This window comes from Echiichthys vipera, assembly GCF_963691815.1.
Source record: "Echiichthys vipera genome assembly, chromosome: 9".
NCBI classification, from domain to species: domain Eukaryota; kingdom Metazoa; phylum Chordata; class Actinopteri; order Perciformes; family Trachinidae; genus Echiichthys; species Echiichthys vipera.
The window spans coordinates 32558961-32573174 of NC_139834.1; the positions used below are offsets into that span (position 1 = coordinate 32558961).

The window sequence follows — 14214 nt, forward strand, 5'->3', positions numbered from 1 at the left end:
GAATCCTTTCAGCTTTTTCCTTGTCTGTATGTACGACATATCAGTCCCAGTAAGTCGATCCATTACTGGGTCTAATGTACAATTAGAGACCTTCTTAGGTGGACACAGTCAACTCTAATTTTTCAAAGAAAGACAGCATGTCCTTGATAGGACCATAAATATTAATTAGGTTAACTTTAACACCTTGAGCATAATTATTATAAGAAGAATACATCACTTATAAGAAGAATGAATCACTTTTTTTAGAAAAGGTATGTAAGAGGCCATCAAAGGGGTTTCTTTTAGACCTGAGATGTTTCAACCTATTTATAACTTGTTTCAATTTAGTCAGTTTTCTAAGGCCCCTAATATTCCAACTAGTGATCTTAATTTCGGAATTATTCACAGACATAGTTCTGATATCTTGATTGTCATATATACAGTAGTTTATATATATAACTAATGTTGCCACAGCAGCGTAACATTCTAACACAGGCCAGTTAATGCCTTGTCGCCTAGGTTACAGAAGATACTTTTCTTATGCCAGTTTGTTTAGATGTTTGTCATTAAAGTGAATATAAACGGATAAAGCCGACCCTCGATCATTTTACGTGTTGTCAGATGTAGTTCAGCAAACGACCAAGAGATAAATTAAGAAGACAGATGGCAAGCAGAAAATAAATTAAGTTTAACCACGCTAGACAAGCCGAAGGAGTAGCCCATGTGGAAGCAACAGTTTGAGCGATACAGAATCACAACAAAACTTCACAAAGACGAGGGACAAGTCCAACTGAGCTGCCTGATTTACGCCATGGGCAACGAGGCAGAAAACATTTTCAAGTCATTCACGTTTGCTCAAGAGGAAATTAATACAATAAAATAATTTAGCAAAATGATCCTGATTTTTATCATGTTCCCTTATTTGAGCCAATCTAAAAGTTTGTACCATTCCTTATCTTTTCAATATAACATTTAGCAACACTATCACAGAGAAGCAGTCTTTATTTGTCTCTGTATATTGTTTATAATACCTGACTCAACTGTTGTTTTTCTTCGTGGTGCGTTCGATGTCCATTGTAACTTCCGGAACTGTGTATCACGTCTGTATGGTCTGTACAGTGTTTATGCAGGTCGTGTTATGCCTTGGTGGAGCCTCTCAGCTTCTTGCGGTGTTGAAAAGAGAAGAATTATGTCATTGTGAAGCACTCTCAATTTACGAGGATTATGATGAATACTCAAAAGTTTCCCATGACCACAAACTGCTTCACAACTGGGACAAATTCTCGCAGAATACAGACCGTTTATGCAGACAGTTCCTGAGAGAAAGAAAGCTTCCCGTCAATGTGCATGATTTCTCGCTTCCTTGCTTCACGATACACAAATTCCTTCCCCTGAAACTTCAAAAAGCGGACAAGAACTGCTCAGTTCTAGTCAGGTTTGGCCGGTGCCAGAGTGAACGTTTTATCAGGACAGCCGAGCCATCGCGGTAGCATGTCATTTACAAAGTCGAAGAGTGGCTTATTTCCTTCAGCTCATTCACATAGACCAAAAAGTCGCAGATTTTTCTGCCTTGATTTTCAAAATCTTCTGTTTTTGATTCAAGATAGGCAATTCGTTTAGTGGCTGAGGCTACTGCCTCTTGAGTGTGCTGCAGCTTGTCTTCTGTTGTTGCTATATGTGTTTCTGCCTCTCCGATACGTGTTGTATTTGCAACCACGTCTTGTTCCACGTCTGAAAGTTTGCTGTCAATCGCCACAATTAAGTTTGCCACATCAGGCAAACGGTTATCAACGATACTTGCCTTGCATGCTCTGGTGAAAATGTCGTAGGGTGTCGATTCAGATGGTTCTGACATATCCTGAGCCGCTCTATTTGCTCGAAGATTATCGGTGCGTTTGTGAGTATAATGTTGGCAAAAAGAACAATTGCTCTATCATGGAAAAAAGTGGGTATGCCTAGTTTGAGTAAATTGATCTTTGAATTAACAACTCTGCCCTCAGAAAAAATGACATACATTATCAGGGGCAAGGAGTCCATCCATCCATCTTCAACCGCGTGTCCCTATCAGGGACACGGGGGACAGGAGACAAACTCATCTGACATGGGGCACGAGGCAGGGTACACCCTGGATAGGACGCCAGGCTATCACAGGGCACATAGAGACAAACAGAGACAGACAACCATTCACACCTAGGGCAATTTAGAGTCATCAATTAACCTAACACGTGCATGTCTTTGGACATGCACGTCCAAAGACCGGAGAACCCACGCAGACAAGGGGAGAACATGCAAACTCCGCACAGAAGTGCCCCAGCCGGGATTCAAACCAGCAACCCATTTGCTGTGAGGCAACAGTTCTAATCACCACGACACCGTGCCGATCGGGCAAAGAGTCATTCTTTGATAACATGTGGGGTCCCTCCATAGGATATCTTTAGAGAACAGAGTGCACATCTGATAGAAGAACCTGGGGAGGACATCTGCGACGCTTACATTACTATACCAAAAAAAACACTAGACTGAATTGTAGCACCTAATATGTTCCCAGACAAAACCATTTTAAATAGTCCAATTCTTGTTTTTATTCTTATAATTTTTATTTTATTTTATTTATTTATTTATTTTTGATTGATCGTCTTTTGGTGGGTGGGGGTTGGGTTCCATGTTAATTCTTTGTTTCCCTTGTAGTAGAATTTGTGATTTTAAAAATGATAAAATAAATATAAATATAAATATAAATAAATAAATTTTTTTTATATATTTATTTTTTATTATTATTTTGGATGTCCTACACCTTGCTGCGTACATTATGCTATACACATTTGTCCATTAATATGCAAGACTGTATATGTATAAAATTGTTGAAACTAAGAAACACAATGTTGGGGAAAAGCGTAGGAATGTGGTGCATTCTTCTGTCATTGGTCTGCATATCTATAAGTTTCACCAAGTCATACACAATCTAATCCATCACCTAAGCTTTGATCACAGAGCCTGACAGCTTATTTAGCCATAAACATTGTCATCAGGTTCTGTGTAATAATATCCAGAACGTTATTAAAGTCCAGGGCTCTGACCAGATCACTAGACATTTTTGAACTTTCTACAGTTGTATGTCATTAAGACAAGGCAGTGTGCATGCAAACTTGAGTTTTTCTACATTACATTTCATTTCATTTAGCTGACGCTTTTGTTTGAAGCAACTTCCAATCAGTGCAATCAATAATTACGTCACAAACCAGAAGATCAGGCTATTAAAAAAGTGTTAGCTTCAAATAGGCCGATCTATAGAGAGCTACATATCTTTTTTTTTATGCAGTCGATTTTTTCCTAGTACAGTATTTGGTCTGTGTCAGCAGCAGCAGTTTCAGCATGATAAAAAACTATAAAAACTTTAATAAAGCTTGTGTAAACATTTTGCAAATACTTTCAGTATGAACATTTTTCTTTGTTTCATTTTCATACTGTTTCAAAAAAATTATTAGGGTATCAAAAAATGTGAGCAATTTGTCACCATGGGCAAGCAGACAAGGAAACAGTTCTGGTGTGTTCACAAACTCATCATATCAACACACAAGGCAAAGAAAGATATGAGAGTTCTGGATGGTACTAAAATTATTAAGTCCTGATCTCTGCTTGAGCAGGAAGTGTGTACTGTACTGTGTGTGTGTGTGTGAAGTGTTTGTGTTCTTGCTTTATTGAGCAGGCTCAGTGTGCAGCGGGTCAGGAAGCCTCGCTGCTGTAAAGGACCTCAGGGTCTGCTGCCTCGACACTCAGCCACACAAGCTGATGGACAAGAGCAGCTCTTCCGCCTAACTGACAACATCCACTCTGAGTTGTGAGTCTCACTGATTTTAACTACATTCTTATTTCCTCTGTGTGTCTGATTACCTGCAGTTCCATCAGACTGAGAGTTTACTGTCTGTTCCCCACACCAGCTTCATCGCTGTGGAGCTCATTGACAGCTACTGTGTCCTCATCTCCTCCAAAGTGGTCTACTTCCTTAGGCTAGGGGAATACGTGGACCGCGAGGCCATCTTCCTGGAGGTCAAGTACGACGACCTCTACCACTGTCTGGTCTCTAAAGATCATGGGAAAGTATATGTGCAGCTCACCAAGAAAGCTGAGAGCACCAGCAGTGGTGTGGCCATCCCAGGCCCCTCCCACCAGAAACCAATGGTGAGACGCTCATCTGACTAATGTTTCATTGACTGTTGATGGATAGTAGGGCTGGTTTAGGATCACCCAAATTTCACAGAAATATAACTTATTTTCTCTTTTTCAGATAGGACATGGTTCTGAGACCTCTGTACAATTGGGCTGAATAGAATTTGGATTTTGCTACTTTGGAAAAATTGAAAAGAGAAACTCTCACTTTTATTCTGGATAATCCACACAGCACATGGTCAACCATTTATATAGGAAGTATTATTTGGTAGAAAGTAATTCAGTTAATGCTTCTGAGGGTTATCCAGAGTAACAGTAACATGTTGAGCAACTCAGGAACTAAATTAGTTCTTGTTGGATAGTTCATGGGAGCAAAACACTCTCAACCACAACCACATGCCTGGTTTAAGTTAGTATGATTAGATTTAGTTTTTTGTTTTTCAAGTTTTTTTTTTGATAGTTTAAAGTTTGCACTCTGCTTTTAGGTCTGTACTAGTCTTGCATTGCCGGACCTGCAGTTGGTACGGAACATTGCAGACCTACAGGGGGTACGGAAAGTATTCAAACCCCATTCAATTAAATCATCCTTGAGATGATTCTAGCTTGATCAGTAAAGGCACACACCTTACAAGACCTTACAGCTCACAGTGCATGTCAGAGCAAATGACAATCATGAGGTCGAAGGAACTGCCTTGAAGAGCTCAGAGACACAATTTTGGCAAGGCACAGATCAGGCCAAGGTTAAAAAAATAATTTCTGCTGCATTTCAGGATCCTAAGAGCACAGTGGCCTCCATAATCCTTAAATGGAAGAAGTATGGGAAGACCAGAACTTTTTCTAGAGCTTGCCGTTATTGCAGAACGATGAACTATAAAAATAGAAAGATCTACAAATAAGTCAGCATAGATCATCTCAGCCATCAAGGGGGAGTTTTATTAACACAAATTAAAAGAAGCTCTCACTACACCCTCTTGACATTAATCCCAAAATATCTCCTTTCAGTCTCTCACTTTATACTGATGTTCCTGTGTTGACAAAGTTTACACGCCCCATGATTTCATATGTATTCATATATACACTCCTATTCCTGGCCATCACTTTCTAGGCTCTCCCAGTGTATTTGTGTGTCCAGAACATCATTGAACATGCCCATATATAGTCCTGTAGAAAGTTCTAGAAAGGCAGCTGTCACTGCAGCCCTCCACCAATAGGGGCTTTGTGGCAGAGTGGCCCGATGGAAGCCTCTTGGTCTCATCAGACCAGATCATCTTATTTCTCATAATCTGGGAGACCTTCATGTGTTTTTTAGCAAACTCTGCAGGCTTTCGTGTATGGTGAGCTGAGGAGAGGCCACTCTGCCATAAAGCCCTGATTGGTGGAGGGCTGCAGTAGTGTTGATAATGATGGCTGAGCATTTTGTCCTCTGTGCGGCATCTTTTGCTGATGAAGTATACAGTCTTATCTAATCTCATCTTCAACCGCTTATCCGGGGTCGGGTTGCGGGGGCAGCAGCTTTAGCAGGGGACCCCAAACTTCCCTTTACCGGGCCACATTAACCAGCTCTAACTGGGGGATCCCGAGGCATTCCCAGGCCAGTGTGGAGATATAATCTCTCCACCTGGTCCTGGGTCTTCCCCTAGGCCTCCTCCCAACTGGACGTGCCTGAAACACCTCCCTAGGGAGGTGCCCAGGGGGCATCCTTACTAGATGCCCAAGCCACCTCAACTGGCTCCTTTCAACGCTAACGAGCAGCGGCTCTACTCCGAGTTCCTCACGGATGGTTGAACTTCTCATCCTATCTCTAAGACTCGAGCCACCCCTCCTAAGAAAACCCATTTCGGCTGCTTGTACCTCGTTCTTTCGGTCATGACCCAGCTTTCATGACCATAGGTGAGGGTAGGAACGAAGATTGAAAATCACGAACAGGATTGGTGACAAAGCGCACCCATGGCAGAGGCCAACCCCTACCGGGAATGAATCCGACTTACTGCAGAGGATCCGGACACAGCTCTCGCTTTGGGTGTACAGAGATTGGATGGCCCACAGAAGTGACCCCCTCACCCCATACTCCCGCAGCACCTCCCACAGTATCTCCCGAGGGACTCAGTCATATGCCTTCTCCAGATCCACAAAACACATGTAGACTGGATGGGCATACTCACAGGCCCCCTCCAGGATCCTTGCGAGAGTGAAGAGCTGGTCCGTTGTTCCACGTTCAGGACGGAATCCGCATTGTTCCTCTTCAATCTGAGGTTCGACTATAGGACGAACCCTCCTTTCCAACACCTTGGAGTAGACTTTACCAGGGAGGCTGAGTAGTGTGATACCCCTGTAATTGGCACACACCCTCTGGTGCCCCTTTTTAAATAGGGGAACCACCACTCCAGTCTGCCACTCCCTTGACATTGTCCCAGACTTCCACGCAATGTTGAAGAGACGTGTCAACCAAGACAGCCCCTTCGAACCCAAAGCTTTCAGAATTTCTGTACGAATTTCATCAATCCCTGCGGCTTTGCCACTGTGGAGTTGTTTGACTACCTCAGTGACTTCCGCCAGAGATATTGACAATGATTCCTCATCAGCCTCCAGCTCTGACTCTACAAAAGAGGGCGTGTTAGTCGGATTAAGGAGTTCCTCAAAGTGCTCCTTCCACTGCCCGATTACCTCATCGGCTGAGGTCACCAGTGTCCCGTCCTTACTGTAAACAGCTTGGACGGTTCCCCGTTTTCCCCTCCTGAAATGTCGAATGGTTTTCCAGAAACACCTTGGTGCCGCCCGAAAGTCCTTCTCCATGACTTCTCCGTCCTCCTCCCAAACCCGCTGCTTTGCCTCAGACACAACAGAGGCTGCAGCCCTTCTGGCCTGTCGGTACCTTGCAACTGCCTCCGGAGTCCTTCTTCAGTCGGACAGCCTCCCTTACCACCGGCGTCCACCATGGTGTTCGAGGTCTTCGGTGCCCCTTGAGGCACTGAGGCCTGAGGAAAGGCAGGTGAGGCTGTGCCTCCCCTGTCATCATGAGGACAAATATTAATATTTGTCCTCTGGACTATGATTTTGGTGTGGTTCTTAATGAATTTTGACCGTTTTTATAGTAAAAATCGAGAAAATTCTGTATTTCCTGCTAAAATAAACGGAGTCTCCTTCGGAGACGAGAGGTGAGGCACGGCAGCCGAGCCTCCCTCCAGATTGCGCAATCACTTACAAACTGGATTTAGCATGTGCAAATGGCGCGTGCTTGTTCCCATCTCTGTGTATGTTTCCAATATGATGATTAAGGACACTTTTATGTAATAAAAGTAAACGTCTTCTTTTCCATGGTGTTCAGTAATGTATTTTACGTATGTGTGTAATATTTACATCTTATTGATATGACATAAATCCACAGAGAAAATGCTTCCCTTGAGGTAGGCAGTACCTCTGCCTCAAGGAAGGCAGCGATAGTGAGCAGCCTGATAGCCTGCCACCAGCCAGGTCACGGTGAACTCTAACCTGTGTTCAAAAAGTAAACACAGAAGTGTGCTGTGCGACGCTGTAGAGCTTAGCGACAAGCTTTCATTTCTCGCCCTGAAAATGGGGGATTCGATTGCTAAACTAAGACATTTTCCAAAGCTGGACTTTCAGTCAAAGCAAGAAGTAATTTACAAGTAAAGGTTAGATATACTGCAATATACAGTGGCACTGGTGTTTTAAAATGGTTTTCAGCATCCTATTTGCTCCTATTCTCTCCTATTCTCTCATCCTATTCTATTGGCACCCTACTGTATTTTGTAAATCTGACTTGCGAGTCAGTGCCTCCCCAACCCCCACCCTCACTGCACGTCACTGCTGCCTGAATGTATCCGAAAGATTCTCGCGGAGGAGACTGTGTTAAAACTGACTGAGAGATGGGGATTGAGAGGGTGCACAGGCAACTTGCACCAATGCCGAATGCTGACCAACCCCCGAGGCCGGTGCTGATCTGTTTTCTGAGGCAATCTATGAGGGACAAGGTGATCAATGCTGCCAAGGAAAAGAGAGGTTTTGTCTGGGAAAAAATGTCGCTTTTCTGTATTTCCAGATATGTTTAGAGAGCTGGCGCAGAAGACGAAAGCGTTTACACTGGTGAAGTGTAAACTACACGAGCTTAACATCAGATACACGCTGGTTTTCCCCGCAAGATACACTTCAAATGGAGAGAAAAAAACGTGAGGTGCAATACTGTCGAAGCTGCGGAGAAAGTCATTAATGAGCGATGATCGGGAGGAACTGTGAATTGAGATGAGTGGAGTGAGGTGAGCTGTTGTTTATTTCCAATGTAGGGCTATGCGTTTTGTACTGAACTGAATACACCCCTGTGCAGGCCAGTGAGAGGCTTCTCTTGACACGGACCCCGGACCTTTTGCAAGTTATTCTTTTTCTTTTTTTTTCTTTCACCAACAGCGAGGAGCATCCGATACTCAGACAGTGGTTGCGTCATAGCAGCCGGACACCTTTTGTTTCGTTTCATGTGCGAGTTCAGTTTGTCTTGTTATCTGTTCAAAAACAGGCAGTTACAGTGATTGTTATGGAACTAAAAATGAACGTTCTCCACTACAAATGGTTGCAGTCAAACATTCAAAGCATAGAGTATTTATTTTATCTTCCTTCTCTCTCTTTTTTAAAAATTTTTATTTCTATTATCGACATTATTATTTATCTTTTATCTAAAAGGGAAAGAAAGACATGACTAGTAGATCAGTTAAGTTTATTACCTGGAACATAAATGGTTGCAGTAGTCCTATTAAAAGGAGGGAAATACTATCATTGTTTTAAAATAATCAGGCAGACATTGTTCTAATAAAGGAAACCCACATGCAAGGTTTGGAAGCGGAGAAATTTAAAGTGGGATGGGTGGGACATATATTCCATAGCTCATTCTCAAGCAAACGTAATGGTGATTTGGTTCACAAAAACATAAATTCCATTATGTGAAACAAACTAAAGATGCAGAGGGAAGGATTACCACAGGATCTGTGTTGAAGCAGTGGTTGAGGGAGTGCCTCTTGTATTATGCAATACGTTCCTAATAAGGGAGATCCCAATTTTTTCCACAATGTAAATAAAATACTAGGAGACACTGAGGGTGAAATTGTTCTAGCTCGGGATTTTAATGAAGTTATGGACCCAGTACTGTATAGTATAGTAGAACAATGTATTATGAAAATAGAAAGGTCTACAAGAAGGAGTCAGACTGAGAAGTCTCACAGCTATCAAGGGGAATTTATTGAATCAAGTTTTAACACACTCATCACAGAGTTTCAAATTCCAAGATTCCAAAATCCTAAATTCCAAGTGTCTCTTAACAGAACTTCCCGTCTTATACTGATGTTAGTGTGCTGACGTTTACACGCCCCATCAGGTCTTTCCAATACACACTCAGTACATTTACAATCAGTAGCGTCTACTTTGTGTCCAGACGTCATCATGCCCAAATACAGTTCTATTGTTTTCTAAACAGAATGTGTGCTTATCAGGCCTATGTCCCCAGAACTGTGTGACCTCGTCCTGTTATTCACTTTCTCATTCATGTTTTCTTCCACAATAGGAGCTTATTCAGACCTCCTCCCATGACTAAGGAGAGAGAGACCTCACATATGTCGAAAAGAGATGTGGGACTGAATGATATTTGGAGTCTGACAAACTTAAATGCGAAATATTTTACTTTCTTTTCCCACTGCAATAGATTTTTTCTAATAAGTTCTTCACTGGCAGACAATGTGGCTAACTGTGACATAAAGACAATCCCTCTTACAGATCATGCACCAGTTGAGCTGTTCATTATGGCCAGTCTAAAGACTGAAAGGAATCGTAGATGGAGATTAAACACTGGATTTATGTCGGCCCCAACTTTTAGAAAGACAATAGAAGAGCACCTAAAAACCTTTTTTCAAATTAATATTGGTAGTACTGAAGAAATAACTACTATGTGGGAAGCCTCAAAGGCATATAAGAGGCAAATTCATGGTGAAAGCTGCTAAAAAGAGTTAAGAGAATCTTACCAGAATTAAAAGTTTAGAAAAAGAGATAAAAGATAAGGACTTAGATCTGTCGAAACACTTTTCCAATGGGAAATTTCAATAACTCTGTAAGCTTAAATACCCTTTACATGAGATTTATAATAAAAAAGCAGAATATGCACTTTATAGATTGAAAAATAACTTTTATGAAGGTGGAGAAAAAATTGGAAAATTATTAGCAAGACAGTTAAAGGAAAAAAATCACTTCTAATACCATACCAGTTATAAGGCAGGGGGATGAACAGTTTTTTGCCGCAACAGATATAAATAGAATATTCCAACATTATTATGAGAAGTTATACACATCTTCTATATCTCCAAATGCCTCACAAGAAGATATAGAACAGTTTCTCCTTAAAATAGATCTACCCAAGCTCCTACCTCAGGAGGCAGCTGGATTGGAATTACCCATAACTGAAGGCGAAATAAGGGAGGCAATTTCGTCAATGAAAAATGGGAAGTCACCGGGTTATGACGCACTCCCAGTGGAATATAGTCATGTTTGTGCTAGTATTACAGAGGAGATGTTTGATAAGGGTTGTGTAGCTCCAACTTTTAATGAGGCAGTAATCTCACTAATTCCCAAAATAGGTAAAGATGCTGCAGATCCCTCCAATTTCAGACCCATAAGTCTGCTAACACTTGACTTTGAGATTCTTACAAAAATTTTAGTGACACGTTTACAGTTGGTGTTACTGAGTATCATCCACCCCAATCAGATCGGTTTGATGAAAAATAGAACTTCAACTGATAATATCAGACTCCAGTTACACTTGATGTGGCTGAGTCAATCCCAAAATACTCCTATAACTGTGTAGTGGCAGTTTCTGTTCTCCACCCTTTCTCATTTCGGCTTTAGCCCTAACTTTGTTAATTGGATAAAGATGCTGTATAAAGAACCCAAAGCATCCGTGATAACTAATGGAATAATCTCCCCCTTCTTTAATCTGACCCGAGGAACTCGACAGGGATGCTCACTGAACCCATAATTGTTTATCATCTTTTTTAGAGGTTCTAGCAGTGTCTGTCAGAGCACACCCTGGAATGAGAGGAGTAAGGGGAGGAGGTAATGAGCATAAATTATTATATGCCGATGATATTTTAGTAGTAGTATCTGAGCCTTTAACTTCTTTGCCACATCTGATGGACACTATGAAATCCTTATCAGAATTTTCGGGGTACTCCATCAACGGGAGCAAATCTGAGGCAATGCCTCTCTCCAAGACATGTATTTTATCTATGGTGGAGAAGTTTAATTTTAGGTGGGTACGACAGGGGATCAAGTATCTTGGCAACTCTCTGAGGATATGGACAAAATAGTGGCACTAACCTTTAACCCTCTACTTCAAAAGATAAAAACAAACCTTGATAAGTGGGGAAAATTAAAACTAACATTGTGGGGGGAAATTAATGTTATGTTGCCTGTTGCCCCATAGTTCAGCTATGTGGCAATGATGTTACCAATTAGGATACCACTACTTTTAGACAACTGGATGATGTGATAAAACATTTTCTGTGGGGTGAAAAAAACGCGAAAATTAAAGAAAATGATCATTTTATAAAATTGCTAATTCTTCTCTTGGTAACGACTCTAACAAGTTAGAGAGGATTTGGCAGAGGGACCTAGGTGGAGAGTTCAGAGGTGATAGATGGGAAATAATTCTGGCTGACTGCGGTAAATATGTGAGAGAGGCAAGGGGTAAACTTACACAATATAACGTATTACATAGATACTACTACACGCCATCTAGAATGTATAGGATGAAATAACTGGATAATGACTTGTGCTGGAAATGTAAACTGGTAACTGGAACTCTTATGCATTGTATGCATAATGTGTGTTAATCAGACCTTTCTGGACTCGGATTCTAAATATTTCGAGTAACTGGCTCAGAGTAGAAATCTTCTCAAGCCCTGAACTCTGTTTACTGGGGGATACATCTCAGTTACCCAATATTACTAATTGTAACTTTTCTGTAATCTAGGTAGGCACAAAAACAACTTGTCGAGTCATTTAAAGGCATTGGAAAGAATCAGAAATTCCATAAGTGAAAGAATGGGTCAGTGCAATGACTGAAACAGCATCCTACGAATGTATGCTTGGTAGATTAAGTGATGACAGGGGGGACGGGGTGAGCCCTTGGGATAGGTTCTGGGATTACATAAAGGTAAATAATAACCCTCAGTAGGGTACAGGACTCTGGTTTTCTTGTTTTGTTGTACTTCCCCCAGGGGGCTCTGGTAATACTCTATACCCCAGCAATATGTCATTATGATGTGCATGTGTTTACAGATATATCTATCTTTTGCAATTTTGCACGTGCGTGCGTGCGAGAATGACAGGGAGAAAGAGTGCTATGCGGGGATGAATTAACGGAACAATATCTATATTTTAAAACCGTGTTGAAAAAACAAATAAAAAACCGTGAATCAATTTGTGGCGCTCAGTGTTGATTGTGTGGTGCCGCACCACACATTGCTCTATGTATCGGAAACACTGCCACGGCTACCACAAGTACTATACAAAGACACCTGCAGCACCACCACAGCTCTTTGTTAAACTCCCAGCATCCTGGCCCTGCTGTGACCTCGCCATGACATTACGAGTTGATACAAAGGTGATCAGGATGTCACATATGGACTTTCAGGATCACGCATGTCAGCAACTTTGGGGTCATGTAGCACATTGTATAAGTTAGAATGCCCTTCATTGGTCTGTCTGTTTGATGCCAACATTAGTAATTCCACTCTTTGATTAACTCTAACAATCCTCTCCACAGGTCCACGTGAAGAGTGAGAGTCTTGCCATCAAAATCTCTCAAGAAATCAACTATGCCAAGAGTCTGTACTACGAGCAGCAACTCATGTTGCCTGCCAGTGAGAATGAAGACTGCTTACTGCTCGAGTCCTGACCACATGGCTTTTCTACGGTGTCTCAAGGATTACACACTTTTCTTCTTTTCTAGTCCTTACAAGGTTGTGGCTTTTATTCAATTTTGTAGGCCTCATTATTTTAAAGGTTGAAGACAAACTGCAGTCAGGGTTATGGTTAGGGATTGCACTGACATGGAGGGAAGGGAGCCACAGTCCGCCCTGCCTCACACACACTGAAGCTTCCTGTCATTGTCTATGCCTTTTACAATCACAGACCTCCAGCTCTGAAGTGTCTCTACTTTTATTTAACAACCCTTTTTTTAAGGAGCCTGACACTTTCTTACCAGAGTTTTCCTTTGAAGGACTGTGTGCACTTCCTTATAACCAGGCCTCCAGGAAATTGTACAAAACTTGTTGAAGAGTGTTGAACTTTGGGTTTTGGTTTGGGGTCAGATGAGATTTTCTTGAGCTTAGTCTGAGTTGTGTGTTAGAGAGGCGATGAGTGGAATTCAGGAGAGGTGGTAGTTGACTGGTGAATATGTGATCTTGTAAAATTACGTTAACATGGACACTGGTTCAAATAAAGCACCACAACTACAGCACTCACTGTGTGAGACCTATTATTTTCCCAACTTGAATGTACAGTGTCGGTACCGCCGGTCCTCCACAGATGATTGTTCATTTCAGGATTCATTTAGATTTTCATGTAGACAAGGAAAGGCCCAAAAGCCTGTCTAACCACATGTTTATAAGCAAACAAAGATATGGCAAGTCCCTTTGTTGAGCAACAAACATGGCCCGCAGCCATGTGATTCAGGATAACCCAAAGTTTCACACCTGTGTGTGATATCATCCAGAGTCCCAACTTTCAGCTAACATTGGTCAAAGGCAGACCTAGGATTGATGACATCACCAGGTCTATAAAATTGGAAGAGGACCATTGTTTTCCCTCTTGCCTGTTGGTCTCTTTCCTTTTCCCCTGTTATTCCTCCACACGCTTGCTCATCAACTGCTCTCCCTTCATCTTCCATGACCAGCCATCTCGGAGCCTTGGTTTGGCGTGACTTGTAGTCAAGACCGCATTATAAGTCACAATAATGAATTACACACAATCTGTTTGGTCATGGGAGGTTATCCTTCTCCTAACTTGTGCCTATCC

At 41.8% G+C, this 14214-nt stretch overlaps 1 protein-coding gene across 5 annotated transcripts in view; it reads left to right on the forward strand.

The window, feature by feature from the left end:
* Positions 1 to 13806, forward strand: part of vps13d (vacuolar protein sorting 13 homolog D) — a 223510-nt gene extending 209704 nt beyond the window's left edge. For 3 of the 5 annotated variants that reach the window (XM_083919727.1, XM_083919729.1, XM_083919730.1), the window contains exons 67-69: positions 3683 to 3817; positions 3918 to 4158; positions 12962 to 13806. In XM_083919727.1, the coding sequence (XP_083775853.1) occupies positions 3683 to 3817; positions 3918 to 4158; positions 12962 to 13093 (508 nt within the window). In that variant the 3' untranslated portion in view covers positions 13094 to 13806. The remainder of the gene's footprint in view (positions 1 to 3682; positions 3818 to 3917; positions 4159 to 12961) is intronic. The other 2 variants (XM_083919728.1, XM_083919731.1) reach the window with 1 other exon arrangement.
* Positions 13807 to 14214: the final 408 nt, after the last annotated feature.